This window comes from Pseudophryne corroboree, chromosome 2, assembly GCF_028390025.1.
Source record: "Pseudophryne corroboree isolate aPseCor3 chromosome 2, aPseCor3.hap2, whole genome shotgun sequence".
Lineage (NCBI taxonomy): Eukaryota > Metazoa > Chordata > Amphibia > Anura > Myobatrachidae > Pseudophryne > Pseudophryne corroboree.
Window position 1 is genome coordinate 341,966,108 of NC_086445.1, and position 23,440 is coordinate 341,989,547.

The window sequence follows — 23,440 nt, forward strand, 5'->3', positions numbered from 1 at the left end:
TTAATCCGGCCCTGGTTATGTTGAATGCCATGTTGTGCGGCATGGTTGAGGTGTGAGCTGGTATGAATCTCACCACTAGTATTAAAGTAAATCCTTTCCTCTAAATGTCCGTCTCCCTGGGCACAGTTCCTATAACTGAGGTCTGGAGGAGGGGCATAGAGGAAGGAGCCAGTTCACACCCATTGAAAAGTCTTAAGAGTGCCCATGGCTCCTGCGGAACCGTCTATATCCCATGGTCATGAAGTGGACCCTAGCATCCTCTACGGACTAGGAGAAAAGGATTTACCGGTAGGTATCAAAATCCTGTTTTTATCTCTCTCCAAGCTTTGAATAAACCCCTTCTTAGGGCTCTATGTATTATTATTTGCAACTTACATCCAAAAATAAAGATTCCTTATCGCAACAATTAGCTGCAATAAGGAATCTTTATTTGGCCAGATGTACCACTGGCAAGTCGCTGGGACATCAGCATATGTGCAAGCCAAAGCCACTTGGAGGGCACCACCTTCTATTTCGCCTCCAGGTGCCTGGCATAACCTTACGCTCCTGAGCCACAGACTTATCGCGCAGGGTAATTAGATACCTCCAGGCGTTAAAGCCATTGTCCATGGTAAGCACAACGGCTAATTAAATCTGCCTCCAAGAATTTAAATATGTTTATATTAATGTATTACAAAGCTTGTTATATGCTTTGCTATCCACATTCTAAATATTAATTTCACAAACTGAAGTTAAACTACAAAAGTTTTAACATGTAGTGTGTTACCCTTAGCATACGTACATTTCACAATATAACAGTTCAGTATTAAATCAGCAATAATAATCTGTGTCAAAATGTGCCTAAAGAGAACTGAAAAACATCATAAAACAGTTACTTGCCACAGAAGGCTAAACCTCATCACTATGGTAGACGGAGTGCTATTGAAATAGGATATACGAAGTGCTTAAATGCATCGGACGCTTTTTTCATGCCACTTTCCGTTGTGCTTTGTGTACAGACTTAGTTGCAAATAGATATACAAGTGTCACATATCAAGTTAATCAGCAAAGTCTCCTGGTGCGTCCTTGACTAAACTAATTCTGGGTACACACCTGGGCAACCAATTGTCTGCCCGATGTATTGGGTCTGACGTCAGAACGGGATGCGGTCAAGATGCCGCCGGCCGTAATCCCGGCGGTCGAAATACCGACGCCGGAATCCCGACCGCCACAATCCTGACATATTCTCCCTCCGTGGGTGTCCACGACACCCATAGAGGGAGAATATAATAGTGTGCCGAGCGTAGCGAGGCACCGTGCCCGCAGCGTGGCGAGCGAAGCGAGCCCGCAAGGGGCTGCGTTCCGCTCGCCACCCCTGTCGGGATTGTGTGGTCGGGATTCCGGCGTCGGTATTTCGACCGGCGGCATTTAGTACTGATCCCGTCAGAACTGGGTGGACATTTAAATGTTCCCAGCCCAGTTGAGATTCAGTCACTGGCAGTCCCTGCAGCAAGAATACATCAACCACCCGTACACACAGCCAGATGCGCCGATGTATCTCATATAACTCCTGCCAGGCACTGTGTAGCGTAATGAGGCTAGTTGTATTAGGACACATATGTACAATAAGAAGATACAGCATAACAAGGCATTAATGAAATTAAAGTCAAAAATAAGAATTTACTTACCGATAATTCTATTTCTCGTAGTCCGTAGTGGATGCTGGGGACTCCGTCAGGACCATGGGGAATAGCGGGCTCCGCAGGAGACAGGGCACATCTAAAAAGCTTTTTAGGTCACATGGTGTGTACTGGCTCCTCCCCCTATGACCCTCCTCCAAGCCTCAGTTAGGTACTGTGCCCGGACGAGCGTACACAATAAGGAAGGATCTTGAATCCCGGGTAAGACTCATACCAGCCACACCAATCACACCGTACAACTTGTGATCTGAACCCAGTTAACAGTATGATAACAAAACGAAGCAGCCTCCGAAAAGATGGCTCACAACAATAGTAATAACCCGATTTTTGTAACAATAACTATGTACAAGCATTGCAGACAATCCGCACTTGGGATGGGCGCCCAGCATCCACTACGGACTACGAGAAATAGAATTATCGGTAAGTAAATTCTTATTTTCTCTAACGTCCTAGTGGATGCTGGGGACTCCGTCAGGACCATGGGGATTATACCAAAGCTCCCAAACGGGCGGGAGAGTGCGGATGACTCTGCAGCACCGAATGAGAGAACTCCAGGTCCTCCTTAGCCAGAGTATCAAAATTTGTAAAATTTTACAAACGTGTTCTCCCCTGACCACGTAGCTGCTCGGCAAAGTTGTAATGCCGAGACTCCTCGGGCAGCCGCCCAGGATGAGCCCACCTTCCTTGTGGAATGGGCATCTACATATTTCGTCTGTGGCAGGCCTGCCACAGAATGTGCAAGCTGAATTGTACTACAAATCCAGCGTGCAATAGACTGCTTAGAAGCATGAGCACCCAGCTTGTTGGGTGTATACAGTATAAACAGCAAGTCAGACTTTCTGACTCCAGCCGTCCTAACTATATATATATATATATATATTTTTAGGGCCCTGACCACGTCTAGTAACTTGGAGTCCTCCAAGTCCCTAGTAGCCGCAGGCACCACAAGAGGTTGTTTCAGGTGAAAACGCTGACACCCCTTCATGAAGAAACTGGAGACGAGTCCCAGTTCTGTCCTGTTCAAATGGAAAATTTTAATATGGGCTTTTGTAAGACAAAGCCGCCCATTCTGACAATCGCCTGGCCGAGGCCAGGGCTAACAACATGGTCACTTCCCATGTGAGATATTTGTCAACAGCATGGTCACTTTCCATGTGAGATATTTCAAATCCACAGATTTGAGCGGTTCAAACCAATATGATTTTAAGAAATCCCAACACTATGTTGAGATCTCACGGTGCCCCTAGGGGCACAAAAAAGCTGTATATGCAATACATCCTTTACAATCTGGACTTCAGGAACTGAAGTCAATTCTTTCTGGAAGAAAATCTACAGGGCCGAAATTTAAATGTTAATGAACCCCAATTTGAGGTCCAAAACACTCCTGTTTTCAGGAAGTGTAGAAATCGACCTAGTTGAATTTCCGTCGTGGAGCCTTCCTGGCCTCACCCACGCAACATATTTTCACCACATGTGGTGATGACGTTGTGCGGTCACCTCCTTCCTGGCTTTGACCAGGGTAGGTATGACCTCTTATGGAATGCCTTTTCCCCTCAGGATCCGGCATTCAACCGCCATGCCGTCAAACGCAGCCGCGGTAAGTCTTGGAATAGACATGGTACTTGCTGAATCAAGTCCCTTCTTAGCTCCCCAGGCCCTTAGTCCTCTGTGAGCATTTCTTGAAGTTCCGGGTACCAAGTCCCTCTTGGCCAATCCGGAGCCACTAGTATAGTTCATACTCCTCTATGTCTTATAATTCTCAATACCCTGGTTATGAGAAACAGAGGAGGGAACACATACACAGACTGGTACACCCACGGTGTTACCAGAACATCCACAGCTATCGCCTGAAGGTCTCATGACCTGGCGGAATACCTGTCCCGTTTTTTGTTCGGGCGGGACGCCATCATGTCCACCTTTGGTCTTTGCCAACGGTCCACAATCATGTTGAAAAACTTCCCTATGAAGTTTCCACTCTCCCGGGTGGAGGTCATGCCTGCTGAGGAAGTCTGCTTCCCAGTCGTCCACTCCCGGAAAGAACACTGCTGACAGTGCTATCACATGATTTTCCGCCTAGCGAAAAATCCTTGCAGTTTTCACTGCCCTCCTGCTTCTTGTGCCGCCCTTCTGTTTACGTGGGCGACTGCCGTGATGTTATCCCACTGGATCAATACCGGCTGACCTTGAAGCAGAGGTCTAGCTAAGTTTAGAGCATTATAAATTTGCTCTAAGCTTATTTATGCGGAGAGAATTCTCCAGACTTAATCACACTTCCCTGGAAATTTTTTCCCTGTGTGACTGTTCCCCAGCCTCTCAGGCTGGCCTCCGTGGTCACCGGCATCCAATCCTGAATGCCGAATCTGCGGCCCTCTAGAAGATGAGCACTCTGTAATCACCACAGGAGAGACACCCTTTTCCTTGGATATAGGGTTATCCGCTGATGCATCTGAGGATGCGATCCGGACCATTTGTCCAGCAGATCCCACTGAAGAGTTCTTGCGGGAAATCTGCCGAATGGAATTGCTTCGTAATAAGCCACCATTTTTACCACAGACTCTTGTGCAATGATGCACTGACACTTTTCCTGGTTTTAGGAGGATCCCGATTAGCTCGGATAACTCCCTGGTTTTCTCCACTGGGAGAAACACGTTTTTCTGGACTGTGTCCAGAATCTTCTCTAGAAACAGTAGACGTGTCGTCGGAAAAAGCTGCGATTTTGGAATATTTAGAATCCACTCGTGCTGTCGTAGAACTACTTAAGATAGTGCTACTCCGACCTCCAACTGTTCTCTGGACCTTGCCCTTATCAGGAAAGCGTCCATGTTTCTTTTAAGAAAAATCATCATTCCGGCCATTACCTTGGTAAAGACCCGGGGCGCCGTGGACCATCCAAACGGCAGCGTCTGAACTGATAGTGACAGTTCTGTACCAGGAACCTGAAGTACCCTTGGTGAGAAGGGCAAATTTGGACCTGTAGGTAAACGTCCCTGATATCCAGTGACATCATATCGTCCCCTTCTTCCTGGTTCGCTATCACTGCTCCGAGTGATTCCATCTTGATTTGAACGCTTGTATGTAAGTGTTCAAATATTTCAGATCTCACCGAGCCGGTTGGCTTCAGTACCACAATATAGTGTGGAATACTACCCCCTTCCTTGTTGTAAGAAGGGTACTTTGATTATCACCTGCTGGGAATACAGCCTGTGAATTGTGTGAGGGGGAGACGTCTCGAATTTCCAATGTACACCTGGGATATTACATGTAGGATCCCGAAGTTCCCTTGCGAGTGTTGCTGAAACTCTTGAGATGACCCCCTACCGCACCTGAGTCCGCTTGTACGGCCCCAGCGTTATGCTGCGGACTTGGCAGAAGCCGTGAGGAGCTTCTGTTCCTGGGAATGAGCTGCTTGCTGCAGTCTTCTTCCCTTTCCTCTCCCCCTGGGCAGATATGACTGGCCTTCGCCCGCCTGCCCGTATGGGGACGAAAGGACTGAGACTGAAAAGACTGTGTCCTTTTCTGCCAATATGTGACTCGGGGTAACAAAAAGTGGATTTTTCAGCTGTTGCCATGGCCACCAGGTCCAATGGACCGCCCCTTTATACGGCAATACTTCCATATGCCGTCTGGAATCTGCCTCACCTGACCACTGTCGTGTCTTCGTCTGGCAGATATGTACATCACATTTACTCTTTGATGCCAGAATGCAAATATGCCTCTGCGCATCACACATATATAGAAATGCATCCCTAAAATGCTCTATAGACAATAAAATCCTGTCCCTGTCAAGGGTATCAAAATTTTCAGTCAGGAAATCCGACCAAGCCCCCTCAGCGCTACACATCCAGGCTGAGGCGATTGCTGGTCGTAGTATAACACCAGTATGTGTGTATATACTGTTATGATATTTTTCAGCTTCCTATCAGCTGGCTCCTTGAGGGCGGCCGTATCTGTTTTATATGCGTGTGAGCGCCTTGTCCACCCTAAGGTGTGTTTTCCAACTCGCCCTTACTACTGGCGGGAAAAAGGGTATACCGCCCATAACTTTCTGTCGGAGGAACCCCACGTATCATCACACACTTCATTTAATTTATCTGATTCAGGCAAAACTACAAGTAGTTTATTCCCACCCTACAAAATACCCTTATTTGTGGTACTTGTGGTATCAGAAATACGTAACACCTCCTTCATTGCCCTTAACATGTAACTTGTGGCCCTAAAGGAAAAATACGTTTGTTTCTTCACCGTCGACACTGGGGTCAGTGTCCGTGTCAGTGTCTGTCGACCGACTGAGGTAAATGGGCGTTTTTACAAGCCCCTGACGGTGTCTGAGACGCCTGGACCGATACTAATTTGTCCGCCGGCTGTCTCATGTCGTCAACCGGCTTGCAGCGTGTTGACATTATCACGTAATTCCATAAGTAAGCCATCCATTCTGGTGTCGACTCCCTAGAGAGTGACATCACCATTACAGGCAATTTTCTCCGTCTCCTCACCAACATTTTCCTCATACATGTCGACACACACGTACCGACCTACAGCACACACATACAGGGAATGCTCTGATAGAGGACAGGACCCACTAGCCCTTTGGGGAGACAGAGGGAGAGTTTGCCAGCACACACCAAAAGCGCCATAATGTATATAACAACCCTAGAAGGTGTTGTTTCTATATATGGGCTCTTAATATATAATTATATCGCCAATTTATGCCCCCCTTCTCTTTAACCCTGTTTCTGTAGTGCAGGGGAGAGTGGGAGCCTTCCTCACCAGCGGAGCTGGTCAGGAAAATGGCGCTGAGTGCTGAGGAGAATAAGCTCCGCCCCTTTCACGGCGGGCTTTTCTCCCGGTTATTAGGAAAACTGGCCTGGGTTAAATACATACATATAGCCTTAATGGCTATATGTGATGTATTTATTTGCCAAATAGGTATTTATATTGCTGCCCAGGGCGCCCCCAGCAGCGCCCTGCACCCTCCGTGACCGTGTCAGTGAGCCGTGTAGCAACAATGGCGCACAGCTGCAGTGCTGTGCGCTACCTCTCTGAAGACTGTGAAGTCTTCTGCCGCCTGTTTCCGGACCTCCGTTCCGCCGTCTTTCTTCAGCGTCTGTAAGGGGGATCGGCGGCGCGGCTCCGGGACGAACCCCAGGCTGACCTGTGTTCCGACTCCCTCTGGAGCTCAGTGTCCAGTAGCCTAAAACTTCAATCCTCCTGCACGCAGGTGAGTTGCAAGTCTCTCCCCTAAGTCCCTCGTTGCAGTGATCCTGTCGCCAGCAGGAATCACTGATTAGAAACCTAAAAAAAAACTTTACTAAACAGCTCCTTAAGAGAGCCATCCAGTTTGCACCCTTCTCGGACGGGCACAAAAACCTAACTGAGGCTTGGAGGAGGGTCATAGGGGGAGGAGCCAGTACACACCATGTGACCTAAAAAGCTTTTTAGATGTGCCCTGTCTCCTGCGGAGCCCGCTATTCCCCATGGTCCTGACGGAGTCCCCAGCATCCACTAGGACGTTAGAGAAATTACATTAGTGCCGTGGCATTCTGGTATATTTTTAGACACCAAAGGACAAAAGATAAATTTTAGCTGTTGACAGTAATATTAGTGGTTAACTTTGAGTGATCCAAACCAGCTAACTGTTTTTGTAGTGTTAATGTACAGTATTTCCATATTACTGAATATGCAGCTTAGCGCTGAAGTCTCACAGAACAAGAAAAAAAAAAAAAAAAAAGAGTCATGCTCAATTGTAACAGAGACAAGTATACTGAGGTAAAGGCTCTTTTTTTTTTTTTTTAAATCAATTATTGGTTTCCAAAGAGAATTTAATACATCAATCTATCATTGGTAAGGAGGATGTCATTCATTACATGGATAGTTTCCTAGCATAAGAGTGATAAAGATTTTTTTCTCAAAATAAAAACCAAAAGATATTCACCTGATCAAGATTAGACAAACTGTTTGGATCCTGGCTAAGAGCCTGGTACTGCCCACGGAGCCTATCACCTGCAGCAATTTTCCTGAATTTCTTAAGGTCCACTACATATAGAGCACTGCAAGACAGAGATGATTTTATATAGAATACAGGTTACATAAATTACCAGATTAGGGTGTGAACATTTACAAAGAACTCTACAATATAGAAAATGTGTATGGAAAGAAATTGATTGCGCTTAAGAAGTACAAGCAGCCCACAGTCAGTGGTTAAGGTGATACCAACACCCTATAAACATATATACCGCACAAAAGATTATACCACTGTGTATATAGGCGGTATAAATATACTGTATACCAAAATAAATTTAAAAAAATTCTGTTACCCTTTATGGGTTCACAACCTCTCACAGATTATACCAATGATTCTCATAGTTCCCTCAAAATAGAAAAAACACACACAATAGTGCAGATGGTATTGTCGCATTAAAATTTAGGTGGAAGAAGGATAGTTTGGACTCCTACCAGAAAAGATGGTCTACTTAATGTAGACAAACAGGCGGCTGTATGGAGCGGACAATGCCAGTCATGCAATTCTCCTCACATCTCCTATAATTTTCCGTATTCAGAATAAATAGGGAAGAAAACTCCACACAGTGTAACACTGGTTTTATTTACATTAAAAAAAAAAAATTAAAATCACACAAAGGGTAAAAAAATGGACTTTCACCGAAGATGACAGTCTATAGACAAGGTAGACGGGATCCGGTCTGAAGATCGACAGTGTCTAGGTCGACCACTATAGGTCGACAGTCACTAGGTCGACATGGATGGAAGGTCGACAGGGTTTCTAGGTCGACATGTGCTAGGTCGACAGGTCTAAAGGTCGACATGAGTTTTTCACATTTTTTTCTTTTTTTGATTTTTTTCATACTTAACGATCCACGTGGACTACGATTGGAACGGTAAAGTGTGCCGAGCGAAGCGGTAGCGGAGCGAAGGCACCATGCCCGAAGCAGCGAGCCATGCGAGGGGACGCGGTGCACTAATTTGGGATCCCGGTCACTCTACGAAGAAAACGACACCAAAAAAAAATCCTCATGTCGACCTTTAGACCTGTCGACCTAGCACACGTCGACCTAGAAGCCCTGTCGACCTTCCATCCATGTCGACCTAGTGACTGTCGACCTATAGTGGTCGACCTAAACATTGTCGACCTAGACACTGTCGATTTGATGAACCACACCCAATGTAGACATATATATCGCAAGTGTATATCCACAGGCCTCCATGGATAGATGTTCAGCACACGGATTATGAGTCCAGATAAGTCCCCACGTGCTCCTTAACAACGCGTTTCGATACCACACAGTACATATTTTGAACCTGATTGTTGGGTGTGTCTCTATGCAGATTGGCAGCCTGTCTGGTCTCATATACAGTGTTCCCTATTTATTCTGAGCACGGAGGATTATGGGAGATGTGAGGAGAATTGCATGACTGGCATTGTCCTCTCCATACAGCTGCCTGTTTGTCTACATTAAGTAGTCCATCTACCTAAATATTAATGTCACATTACCATCTGCACTATTGTGTGTGTTTTTTCTATTTTAAGGGACCTATGAGAATCATTGGTATAATCTGTGAGAGGTTGTGAACCCATAAAAGGTAATAGAAAAAATAAATAAAAAATTGGTATATGTTTGTAGAGCCTTTATACACAGTGGTATAATCTTTTGTGTGGTATTTACAAAGAACTGTGCATTACACAGCAAATTTCATTTACCTTATGTGATATTTTCTATGTCCAAGATGTGATGCCCAATAACCAGATTTCCAGAACCGATAACCATCCATCTCTTTGCGACTATCACAAAAAGGAGTGTAACCATAAGGTGCTCCACCAAGGTCAAAATCACGTAATTCTTTTAAATCTGCCCTTACAATCTGGTCAAAAAGAACATTCAAAGAAATTGAGAAAAGAAAGACCGTTACCTAGATGTTTATCTGAGACCCGTGTGCATCAACTTCCTTTGAACATATAATATACAGTACACACACAGAGCACTCTAAGTAAATGAAAGATACGTTCTAAATGAAAGATAAGTTCTAGACATGCACAAGATAAAAAAAGGCTACAAAATGATAACCAATGGCTTGGATTTCCCAGTGTGCACTCATAGATCAACTGTGAGAACATGGAATCTGCCCAGACAAGGCTATCCTTCAAAACTCAGAAACACAGCAACAGGAGTCTTGTGAGGGAGATCACTGAGAGGAAAAATAACACTTGGACTGAGCTACAGAGTCTGTGGCTGAGATGCATGAAGGTGCACTTGTCAACCTATTAAGAGCTCTGTATACAACTGGCCTGTATGGGAGGGTGGCTAGAAAGAAGCCACTACTGAATAAAGACCACATCCAAGCATATCTACAGCATATCAAAAAACATTAGTGTGACCCATGTACCGTAAATGTGGAATAAGGTGTTGTGGCCAGATTAAACATAAAATGATCTTTTTGGCCCCAATTCAGCAAACACATTGCCTAGTGTAAAGTATGGGAATGGCAGCATCAAATTGTGGGGATGGTTTTCCAGTGAAGGGACTGAAATTTCGTTAACCCATTAAGAAGACCCATTGTCCTATTAATAGGACATACATTTGTGCACATCAAAAACTATTCATACCTATTTGTATACATATAGACCCAATGTCCTATACAAAGGACACTTAATAATTTTGTAACTGGGGCTTGATTTGTAAAAATATTGGCATATTCATGGTTAGATTGTTTGTCTGAGTAATTTTTGCAATAAATATACATTTTCGGATAATGGGTTTTAAGAAGTTAACATTGAAGGGTGAATAGTGTAAATACAGGGAGCTACTGTAAGACAACTAGCTCCAGTCTGCTAGGAAACTATAGCTTGGAGAAAGTTTACCTTTCAGAAGGCAAACCCTGTAGAAACTTGCCTTACAAGATTTAGGGGAACATTCAACTAGTTTTTAGATTTACCACAGGCTTTTAGCTCACAGATTAAGAAAACAGAGCTCTTCAATTACTGTTCACAGTAATCCCGGGGGTGCAGTTAATGCAAATTTCTTTTTGGACATCAGGAGGGTGCGAACAGAAATTCACCCTCTGTATAACTGCGGGTTTACCGTGTGTGGTAATTGCATAGCTCTGGGTATTTAACTAAGAATCTATACCTTATCACTCATTAGACACGGGGCTACTAATGGATATAGTTAAATAGCTCCGGGCACTTAAATCCCATGGCTACCTGAACTCCCCCTTAAAAGCTGTGATTGCACAAAAGATGGTTTTACAAACAACAGGGATTGAAAACATATGACATAATCAAAGGCAGTGTACCAAACTTGTTTCCATGATATGACTATCATCGTACACCCTCAACAATTTGGTGACAGTCTAATGGCCATGAGGTGAAGCAGTGGTCTACCTGCTCTGATAAAGTAGAAAAAATACTGGCGCCGGCTGTTATTTCAGATAATAATGGACAATTAAGCCAATATTTTTTTAAAAAATACACAAATAATTTATTACACATTCATAAAAAAAGGGGGGAAAATTTGTTCAACTCCTAATTAGATGAACCAAAGCAATTTCTAAGAAGACTGAAATAATTATACAGGCTGCCGTTGACAGCGCACTCTCTTTTCTTTGTTCTTTGTCTACCTGCTCTGGTCTGGTGGGAAATTAGAATGAAATAAAGAACATGACACACGTGTGAGGTCTTGTTACCTTACTTAATGAAACACACACACACACACATATATATATATATATATATATATAGTGTTACTTTAACTATTTTTGTTACTTTAACTGTTGCAATAGTTTAGAATTCTCATGTATATATGAAGGCAGATAGTAACTAGGTCGACAGTGTCTACGTCGACCACTTTTGGTCGACAGTGTCTAGGTCGACAGGCCAAAAGGTCAACATGAGTTTTTTATTTTTTAATGGTGTTGTTTTCTTCGTAGAGTGACAGGGAACCCCAATTAGTGCACTGTGTACAATCGCATGGCTCGCTTCGCTCGGCACAGGTTACTGTTCCAATCGTAGTCCACGTGGACCATTAAGTATGAACAAAAAAAAAAAACCTTGTGAAAATCTCATGTCGACCTTTTGACCTGTAGACCTAGAACATGTCGACAGAGACCCTGTTGACCTAGAAACCCTGTCGACCTAGTTACTGTTGGCCAATAGTGGCCGACCTAGATAGTGTCGACCTAGTTACTGTCGACCTAGAGACTGGATCCCTATAGATTATATGAAATCTAAACTGCTGCAACAGTTAAAGTTACAAAAATAGTTAAAGCAACATTTTCCAAATACCACACAATAAAATGATGTGCTTGGATTCTAACTGTCAATATTCGGATTAAATATGTCTCAACTCCAGGGTCTAGCCTGGATTTGTAAGGATCTGTGAAGCATTCGTTTTTCCGATTTTCTCATTAAACGCAAGCTCAGATTCCTTTCCTTAGGAGCTACAGGCAAGACACAGATCATTTAAACACTGAACATCCTGAACTTATAAGAACAAAGAAGAGACATGGAAAGTACAGCAAGGAAGCCTTTTGCAAGGATATTCTAAAAAGACTAGATTGAGAATGTAATGAGCTTTTAAAGTCCCTCTGGGATTGACAGAATGTTCACATAATTACCTGAGATGGATTCACTATATCAGTCTGTTTGCTGCTAAGCGTGATATTTAGGTTAAGAATAAAATAGGTTTTCCCACTAACTGACACCTGGTTCTACTAGAAAGTCATGCTTTATTTCATACGTACCTGGTCAGCATCAACAAAGATTATTTTGTCTACAGCAAGTGGGAAAAGAACATCAAGGAAAAGAATTTTGTAACCCCAAATTATCCTTTGCTTTTCTGTCTGTTGGTGAAGCCACCGAGGCCACTTATATTGCACTAATTCAAACTGGAAGCCATATTTCTGTGCCATGTGTGGAATGATTTCCTAAAGACAAAAATCCATAACAAAATTTGAAAGGGCATCAATGATTCAAATACAGTGACTTGCAAAAGTTAGTTTTTTGTGTGTGTATCAAAACAGAGTTTTAAAAGAGATTCACTTTTTCCAAAAAGGATAAACCCCATGATAAGTTGATAAGTCATCCAATTTGTCCTTATCACAAATGACACACAGATTGTTCCAGACAGTATATTTATTAGAAACCAGTAGAGCCTTAAAGTAAATTTTCAACTCATAATTTATTTGCCTTTTTTCTTTACATAAAACAAACTGAAAAAATGCTACTTGCATAAGTATTCAAACACTGAAGACTAGTACTTGGTAGGACCACTGTTTTCTGTAATTATGCTTTAGGTCTGTTGGGGTAAGTTTCTACCAGGTGTACACACTGTTTGGGAGTGTACATTTTAAAGAGTGCCACAGATACTCAGTTGGACTGAGAGTTGGACTTTTGACTTTACCATTGCAGAACATTCACCTTTTAGTTGTTCAATTTTGCCAGTGTTGCTCTGGGATCATTGTCTTACCGAAAGGTGAACTTTCTCCCAAACTTTAGTTTCCTAGTATTCTGAAGCAGGTTGTCTTACAGTATCTTTCTGTATTTTGCACCATCTCAAGATGTCCAGAGCAGCGGAAAAACATTGTTCTGCAGTGGCAGGTATGAATTAGGAAAGCTCTATTGTGGTCTCTTCTGACAACAAAACCTTAACCCACATTTAGCTGGGTCACTGATATTTTCTGGCAAACTCTAGACATGCTCTGCTGTATTTTTTCTTTAGTATTTGCTTCTTTATAGCTTCCCTCCATACAAGGCAGCTGTATGAAGAGCTTTTCCTATAGCTGACTGGTGCACTTTCACTCTTATCTCAGCCACTGAACTCTTTACTGTAGCTCCTTCAAAGTAATAGTTGGCCTCTCTGAGGGATGTAGTCAAAAAGGCGGACAATGACAATGTCAGCAGACAAGGTCAACATTAGGGCTTTCCTGCCGGTGTAGGGGGTGGGGTGGGAGGGAGTTTAGGATTAGGCACTTAAGAGAGGGTTAGGTATTAGTGATTTACCGGAAAGCCATAAAGATCAGAGATTTGATCTGGAAGTGATAGCTACTTGACTACAGGGACCCAGAAGCTGCTGCAGCCAGTCAGAGCAGATTGATAAGACACTGCTGAGCCATCAGGGACAATATGTCAACGTTCTGACATATCGACATTTCATCACTATCTACTGTGATAAATGTTGACATACAGTACAGTATCATACCACACCCTCTCTCTGAGGCTTCTCCTTCTGGCAAATATATTGTGAGAGATAGCCTTGTCGAGGCAGTGTTTGGGTGGCATGATACAAATGTAGTTATGTGACCGACAGACAGGAGACCGCCAGTCACAACACCTCCCTCTACATCCCGCCCCCTGAAAATCCCAACGGTCTGCATGCCGACCAACAGGGACTATTCCCACTCGTGGGTGTCCGCGACACCCATAGTATGAGAATAGAATCTGTGTTGCCACCGAGCCCGCAGCGTGGTGAGCGCAGCGAGTTCACGTATACCAACCCGATACAAATACCATTTCCTCACAACTGATCACTGAGATATGCAAGCACCTGGATATTATTTTGTGGCCTTTTCTTATTTTATGCATGTTTATAACTTTATCTTTAGTTTTCATAGAATGCTCTTTGGTCTTCAATTTCACAGCTTTCCATTAGAATCACAGCATGACCAATGTTATTAGAATTAGGGGGTCTTTTAGCTATAAAAGCTGACCTTTTTTTAATTGATTCACAAGTAGAAGCTAATTGAAAGCAATATCTTTCATTGTTTTCAAATGGGCTAAAACCTATTCAAGCAGCATGTTTCAGTTTTAATTTAAGAAAAAATGTACAGGCAAATAATGAATTTGAATATTAAAATGTACTTGAGCCCACTGGTTCACCATACAAATATTGTCTGACAGTTTGTTTACAACTAGGAAAACCCTGTATAATAACTGGGACAAATAGACAATGTCTGCCCATGTGTACGCAGCATCCCAGGCAGACATTCGGATTGGCTCATCTGATCTCGTTGCATGAATAACATTTTCTAAATTGATCAGCCAATTTCCACTGCAGTAAATCTGGTATAGTGCTTTGATCGTTCCAACTGGAATGATCATTGATCAGTTCTGGGGTAGGCAAAGTATGGCACTCCAGATGCTGATGAACCCAGCATGCTGTTAGGGCATATTAACCCTGGGCCAGGGTTTGCTGGCATATATAGTTCCACAACAGCTGAAGTACTGTAAATTGCCTACCCCTGGACTAGTGAACACTAGTTTTTAAACTGATAGATTTCAGTCGGATGGATCTTGGTAAATTGCCAGGTTGGTTTTGCGGTGTAAATAAAATATACGGGCAGACTGGCACAAAGTCCTGCACAGCCTGCAACTCACAGGCTATTGTATTTCACCAAAAATCTGGCTTTTTGGGAGTTGAATACTTTTGCAAATATACTGTATATTCTGTTTTTAAAAGTACATTTGCACACATTATTCATCTGCTGCCCATATAGTCTGTAATATGCGGGAAACAAAGTGAACCCAGTCAACTAGTTCCACAGTCAACTCACATTGTACTAAATTCAGGAGAATTTTGAACATACCCAGTTTATTAACAACCACACATAATGGAAAAAAAATACTTTAAAAAACTTATTGCTGGAAGTAATAGGGCTATGAGATTCCACTGGACCATGGAACTAAATCATTTACTCTTTTTTTTCCACCATATACTTCATCTACACTTTTTATCCCACTATTGACTTTTGTAGGATTATAGTAAACCATTGCATTTTAAAACAATTTGTGTTCATTGTGATGGATTACATAATTTTGATGTATGGTAGCGTAATACAAAATAATTTAGAACAGTGGTTCTGAAACTCTGTCTCCAAGACCCCAAAAGGGTCACATTTTCCAGGTCACCCAGCAGGTGCACAGGTGTATTCATTGCTCACTAAAGGTGCATACACTGTGAGATATTGACTAAGTGCTGATTTTGACTTTGCGATTTCCCTTGAAATCCCCGGAGCTCAGAACCACCGATAATGACTATCTTTACTTGCGATTTTGACTATGTGTGATTTTGACTATATACAATTTTGACTATACTAGAAACTATATTGTACACAATATAGTCAAAATTGCCTTGCCTGCACAGTCTATTTTTTGTTGTAATACCAACCCCACAGGAGCGTGCATTGGATTCGCAAGCTGTGTACACGGTGCGATATGTGCTAACTTTTCCTACGATTTAAACTATATAGTCAAATTCGTAAGCAAACATCGCACCATGTGTGTGCACCTTAACACAATTTAAAAGATCCACAGGTGGAGCTAATTATTTCACTTGTGATTCTGTGAGAAGACCTGGAAAATATGAACGGTTTGGGGCACCAAGAACAGAGTCTGAGAACCTAAGATTTAGAACACAGGATCTCAACTTCAGTCCAAATACCAACAATACGTCATGTTTTGTGGATAGCTTTAATCATGCACAGGTAAGTTAATCAATTTTCCTGGGTCAGTAGTTATCTCTTAAATACTTCAGCTGCTACCTCCCACTAGTGTGATGCCTTAGGGCGGGGGGTTGTGCTGGCCCAAGGGGTTCCGTGATCTGGACTTCAGCCTTAAGAATGTTAAGCACCCACCTGATGAGGTCACCTGGTGTGGTAAGGTGGTCCCATATTTTTGACCAAATATTATGCTAAGAACCTCAATTTTACTCCATGTTAAATAGCAGAGTTTATTATAATTGTTATTATTACTAGTGTTCTTAGAGTGTGCACCTACATTTTTTTTCTGTGTGGCACTACAAGTCTCACCATGGTATCATCTCTAATTATCTATATAATTAGGGTGTACAGTCCACACACACACCCCATTTGGTCAAATCATGCAGCTTTATACTCTTACAATTCTATGCAAGAAAAGTAATGTATATAATAATACTAAATCCAGACAGCACAAACACCTACCGTAAATCGGGGAGAAAGATAGTTTTTTAAAAACCAGAACTTCACAGGTGTATTTGTATGCCGAAGTACTGAAAGCATCATAATTCTATAATAAAAGAAGAGATTACTTTAAATGTAATTTGCTAAGTAAGCGCTAAGGATGCAATAATATTCTATTTATTTATTTTGTGTAGTAGGATAAAACTATTAAGTGATAGACTTTTGTTGACCTGAAGTACAACTGATCTGCTTTGTACATAGCAATTGTTTTCAACATGATTCAAACAGGCATCAAAAACACATCTGTTCATCACAGTGTACCCTTCCGCATAACCTAGTTTTGAGGTCACTCTCCCAAACCACTAACTCATGCCTTGGCCTTCTATGCCTCGCTTACTACCTACCTTTCCATTGTTTGCCCCTCATGTCATCTTACTGTCTCCAACCCCATTCCCTAGATTGTGAGCTCCTTGGAGCAGGGCCCTCTTCCCTCCTGTTCTCACAACCCTCTTCTCTCACACTTCAATTACAGCTCTCTCCTACTGTACGTAGTGAATGTCTATACCTGCATCTCCTCTCGCTCATTACTGTTTATCTCTTCCAGTGGCTTCCTGCCCCCAGTAGTATGATGACTACTCCTTTGCGTCCTTTCAACACGGCTGTGGTGTGTACTGAGAATTGTGTTGTTTACTGTTACCTGTGCTCTGTTTTAGTTTTTCTATGTACCCTGTATTGTTCTAACGTCTGATCCTGTATTGTTCTAACGTCATGATCTATGACAACAAATTTAAATGTTTTTTTCTTAAATGATTTCACAGAAATCTCATGCAGAAGCTAGTTAGTACTGCAGATCGCAGTCCCCATTATTTTCAGAGTATCGCCATGTTAATTTACACCATTTTCAGATGGCCCCTTAGGGATTAGTCCAAAATGAGACAAATCAGTATGCTACTATTTGATTGCTATTATTACAATTTATTTATATAGCGCATACATATTCTGCAGCGCTTTTACAGAAAATATTTTGCCCATACACATCAGTCCTTGCCCCCAGTGGAGCTTACAATCGATATTCCCTATCACATATACACACAGACACATTCACGCAAGGGTTAATTTTGCTGGGAGCCAATTAACCTACCAGTATATTTTTGGATTGTGGGAGGAAACCGGAGTACCCGGAGGAAACCCACGCAAGTACAGGGAGAATATACAAACTCCACACAGTTATGGTTATGGTGGGATTTGAACCCCTGCTTCAGCTCTGTGAGGCGGTAATGCTAACCATTACACCATCTGTACTGCCCTATTGCTATATATAGTTTCCTAATTTTACTTACAAAGGTGGAGTAGTGGCCTTATTATTCAGACATGCCATTGTAAAGAGCTGACACTACTCTTCCTGGCTGTCTGTGACCTCTCCCTTATCACAGAAGGAACACACCATTGGAAGATTTTGTCTATGGACTACAGGGACTGCAGCCCCCCCATGTAAAATCTGCCACCTCAGCACAGAGTCATTAAAAACCCAGATGAAGTCAGTGAGAGTGCACTGGCTTCACTGTGACTGGCAGTAACTTCCTATTGGTTCCTATTGGAAGTCCTACCTGCCAGTCAGAGATACTACAGGCAGTCCGATTGGGAGGTGTTCCCCCCCCCCCTCTGGGAACGCCAGACCAGGCTGCGAAAAAGCAGAGAGCTGGCTTCCAGTAGGAAGCCACTTCCTGCCTCGTCAGACATAGCCGGCTTCTACAGACTGCAGCTGATACAGTCCATAGAAGCCTGGGTATGCGCATGCGTAGTACCATAGCTGCTACTGCACAGGTACCGGTCCCAGCATTTAAGTGGAAAAACTAAAAAGAACTATATCTATAGACAGTTGCTTTCATAGTCTAAATAGGTTAACAGCTAACCTCTGGACACACTACAAATATAAGGCAGTGTGGCGTGAGCAACTTTAGAATAATTTTCCAGGCTGTTCTGAGGTTACCATCTTAACTCGTTTATTATAAGTATTCACCGCACAAAAATAGACTAGCGTACAAATATGAATGCTGTAAAATTATTCCAACATTAGTTGATGCAATACTTTAGTAGAGGCAAGCTTTTATCTTTGTCAAAGATTAACAGCACAGATATTTATGAGTGTTCACTTGAAAAAAAATGGGCACATAACAAGGTAAAATTTAACTACAACTATCTGAAGGAGAAAAGATTGAAATATAACTTAATCATCTTTTGATTAAATGTCTGCATGATGTATTCTGGCATGCCCAATAATATTGTCATTTTACAACAAGCACAGCTTATGAATTCATCTTTTTTAAGCCACAAAAGATTGTGTGACCTTGAAAAATAAGGCATTCAAGCATATATGCTCATTTCCCTACCTTAACATGGTAGATAATAAATCATTTTTATAACTCAAAGCAACAGCGAGAACTGCTTTTCATCGTAAAGAAAGGGCAACGGAGACAGAGCAAGACTGTGTTGGACACTTTTTCCATCACTCTCATTTCAGCAGAAAATTATTCTCCCATATTACAGGCAGAAAATGCCTGATTTAAAAAGGTAAAGACTAAAAATTTCCCATATACATAAGATGCAATGAAAATCTCTTATTGGAACATGGTACATAAATACAATTTGTTTTGAGGAAGTTAACGTAGACAAAAAATACTCCATGTTTAAAGAGCAACATTTGGTTTGCAACGCAATGACCAGGTTCACTGCCATATTTACTCTGCAATCAGTATTGCTGGGTATAGCTTTCTAACAAAAACTTTGAAGAAACTCCGGAAACATTAATGTAAAAGAGAAGTATAGTAATAGTAAGTTGTAACTGATCCATCAGCTATCAGATCAAGTGCAGCATAGCAAGTCCTCCTGCATTTAACTGTGATCTTCCAGTTGTTAATACCTACTGTAGTAATAAAATATACACATGGCGTTACAATAAAAATTTAAAAACTGACAATCGCTAGAAAACCAGAAGAATTCATCAGAACATCATGAAATACTAGACAGAATACAAAGAGAATTCGATCTATTTTTCAAGTACTGAATTGTTTTCCAAACCTCAAAACGCAAGTAATGTTTGAAAAAAAAAGGAGATTTATGGTAAGAACTTCCCTTTGTTAAATCTTTTTCTGCGAGGTACACTGGATCCCACAGGGAATTACAATGGGGTGTAGAGTTGGATCTTGATCCGAGGCACCAACAGGCTAAAAGCTTTGACTGTTCCCAGGATGCATAGCGCCACCTCCTATATATCCCCGCCTCCGTGCACTGGATCTCAGTTTTGTTAACCAGTCCAATGCAGTAGCAGGTAAGAGAGACAACAGTTAGTAGCCACATACAACTACATTCTCACAACAGGAGAAGGTACCAGCAGCTAATGCCATACAAACCCAAAGAAGCTAAGTGCGTCATGGTGGGCGCCCCGTGGAATCCAGTGTACCTCGCAGAAAGATTTAACAAAGGCAAGTTCTTACCATAAATCTCCTTTCTGCAGCGGGGCACACTGTGATTCCACAGGGAATTGCATCGGGGATGTCCTAAAGCAGTTCCTCATGGGAGGGAACGCACTGTAGCGGGCACAAGAACCCAGCGTCCAAAGGAGGCATCCTGGGAGGCGGAAGTATCAAAGGCATAGAACCTTATGAACGTGTTCACTGAGGACCACGTAGCCGCCTTGCAGGGATATATCTACCCATTGGCCAGGATGGCACTTCGCCGGAGGCGCCGCCTGGCAGTGCCACCCTCGACCAATGAGTGGAATCACTAAGTAGTGGCATCGCCTGGGCTGGAGGATCTCACAGTAGGCAGGAACAGGCGCCGGTGTTCGACACCGCAATGCACTAGTGAAGAACATGAAAGTGAACTACAGTTCCCAGCAGCCTTTGCTGTCGGGAGCTCCTGGCAGCAAGGGTTGCTGGGAGCTGTAGTTTACTTTCCCTTTCTTCACGAAGTGTGGTGCCGAAGTGTGGTGTTCCTGCCTACTGTGCAATCCTCTAGCCCAGGCGATGCCCAGCTTATCACATTAGGTACTGCAACATATTAATTGATATGTGCTTGGAGGTCTATATGCAGGGAGGGGAAAGGACTATATGCATGGAAGGGGGAGACTATGTGCTGGGAGGGGAGATGATTATATGCAGGGAGAGAGGAGAGCACTATATGCAGGGAGGGGGGGAGACTATGTTCTGGGAGGGCAGAGGACTATATGCAGGGGGTGAGACCCTGTGCTGAGAGGGGAGAGGACTATATGCAGGGAGGGGGGAGATTCTGTGCTGGGAGGCGAGAGGACTATATGCAGGGAGGGGGGAGACTCTGTGCTGGGAGGGGAGAGGACTATATGCAGTGAGGGGGGAGACTCTGTGCTGGGAGGGGAGAGGACTATATGCAGGGAGGGGACTGTGCTGGGAGGGGAGATTACTTCCCTATTTCAAATATGGGGGGGGGGGGGGCGCCAGTCCCTTACTTTGCTAAGGGCGCCCGGTACCCTAGATACACCTCTGCCACCTTGCACAATTGTTCAAGGGTCGCACCATGGCGGGCCACCCAAGAAGGTCCAACAGACCGAGTAGAATGGCCTTTGAAGCCTGTACATAACCATGTGCAATCACCATTCTAATCCATCTGGCCAAGGTCTGCTTATTAGCAGGCCAGCCACGTTTATGAAAAACAAAAAGAGCAAAGAATCAGATCTCCTAAGTGAAGCTGTTCTCTTCACATAAATATGGAGAGTCCATACCACATCCAGAGACCACTCTTTGGAGGATAAACCAGGAGAGGTAAAGGCCAGAACCACAATCTCTTGGTTAAGGTGGAAAGATGACACCACCTTAGACAGATAACCAGGGCGAGTTCTAAGAACCGCCCGGTCATGGTGAAAAATCAGAAAGGGTGACCAACAGGACAGGGTACCCAAGTCTGAAACCCATCTAGCAGAGGCAATAGCCAGCAAAAACAAGACCTTAAGAGTAAGTCACTTAAGGTCCACAGACTCAAGAGGTTCGAATGGAGACTCTTGTACGGCATCCAAGACAGCCGACAAATCCCAAGAAGCCACAGGAGGAACATAGGGGGTAATTCCAAGTTGATCACAGCAGGAAATCTTTTAGCAGTTGGGCAAAACCATGTGCACTGCAGGGGGGGGGGGGGGGGGGGGCAGATATAACATGTGCAGAGAGAGAGAGATTTGGGTGTGGTGAGTTCAATCTGCAATCTAAATTGCAGTGTAAAAATAAAGCAGCCAGTATTTACCCTGCACAGAAACAAAATAACCCACTTAAATCTAACTCTCTCTGCAAATGTTATATCTGCCCCCCCTGCAGTGCACATGGTTTTGCCCAACTGCTAAAAAATATCCTGCTGCGATCAACTTGGAATTACCCCCATAGGGAGGTTGAAAGTATGAACGTCAGGCAGAGTCACAATTTTTCTCTGAAACCACACCGACATGGCCAAAATATGGAGGGAGGCCAGATGAAGGCCTAAGTCCAGGGGGTACATTTACTAAGACGGGAGTTCTATTTCAGATGGGATGTTGCCCATAGCAACCAATAAGATTCCAGGTTTTATCTTCTAGAAGGTGCTAGATAAATGAGAAGTAGAATCTGATTGGTTGCTATGCGCAACATCCCATCTTAAATAGAACTCCCATCTTAGTAAATTTACCCCCAGACCCTGTTAGAGAAAAGCCAAAAGTATGGCAGTACTGAACTTATACGCATCATACAGTAATTCTTAGCCGCACACCAGGTGAAGAAAGAATTCCAGACCCTATAATAAATCTGAGCCAAGGCCGGTTTACAGGCTTTCAGCATAGTTTGAATGACCGCCTCAGAGAATCCCTTGGCCCTCAGAACTGAAGCTTCAAGAGTCACGCCATCAAAGCCAGTCGGGCCAGATCCTGGTAGACATGGCCCTGAACAAGAAGGTCTGGCCGTTGCGGAAGTAGAAGAGGAAGCTCTATCGAGAGACCCTGCAGGTCTGAGAACCAATGCTGTCTGGGCCACGATGGAGCTATCAGAAGTAGTATTCCTCCTTCTTGATTGATCTTCCTTATTACCCTGGGCAGAAGTGACACAGGAGGGAACACGTATGGCAGCCGAAAGTTCCATGGAATTGCCAGGGCATCCACGAACGCTGCTTGAGGATCCCTTGTCCTTGCTCTGAAGACCAGAACCTTGTGTTTGTGTTGAGACGCCATCAGGTCTACATCTAGTAGGCCCCATTTGTCCACTAGGAGTTGAAATACTTCTGGATGAAGGCTCCACTCTCCGGCGTGTACGTCCTGATGACTGAGGAAGTCCGCTTCCCAGTTGAGGATCCCAAGAATGAATACTGCCGCTATGGCTGGCAGATGGTGTTCCGCCCATTGAAGAATCTTTGACACTTCCCTCATTGCCATGTGGCGTCGAGTGCCGCTTTGATGATTTATGTACGCCGCCGTGGTGGCGTTGTTCGACTGTACTTGAACAGGCCTGTTCTGTACCAGAGGCAGGGCCAGTTTCAAAGCATTGAACACTGCCCGCAACTCCAGAACGTTTATGGGGAGGAGAGATTCCTCCCTGGTCCATCGACCCTGAAGAGAGTGCTGCTCAAACACCAAGCACCAACCCTGCAGACTGGCATCCATCATTAGAAGGACCCAGTTGGAGATCCAGAAGGGATGACCCCTGCTCAATTGCTGGTCCTCTAACCACCAGGTCAGTGACAGGCGAACCTCCGGAGTCAAGGAGATCATGCGAGTCCTGATCCGGTGTGGCAGGCCATCCCATTTGGAAAGGATTAACCTCTGCAGAGGG

At 43.5% G+C, this 23,440-nt stretch overlaps 1 protein-coding gene across 1 annotated transcript in view; it reads right to left on the reverse strand.

Annotated features, from left to right (window-relative positions):
* Nucleotides 1-23,440, reverse strand: part of UGGT2 (UDP-glucose glycoprotein glucosyltransferase 2) — an 813,961-nt gene that overhangs the window by 94,463 nt on the left and 696,058 nt on the right. The window contains exons 33-36 of the mRNA XM_063953033.1: nucleotides 16,647-16,731; nucleotides 12,432-12,614; nucleotides 9,394-9,554; nucleotides 7,612-7,726 (exon numbers count right to left, since the gene is read on the reverse strand). Coding sequence (XP_063809103.1) covers nucleotides 7,612-7,726; nucleotides 9,394-9,554; nucleotides 12,432-12,614; nucleotides 16,647-16,731 — 544 coding nt within the window. The remainder of the gene's footprint in view (nucleotides 1-7,611; nucleotides 7,727-9,393; nucleotides 9,555-12,431; nucleotides 12,615-16,646; nucleotides 16,732-23,440) is intronic.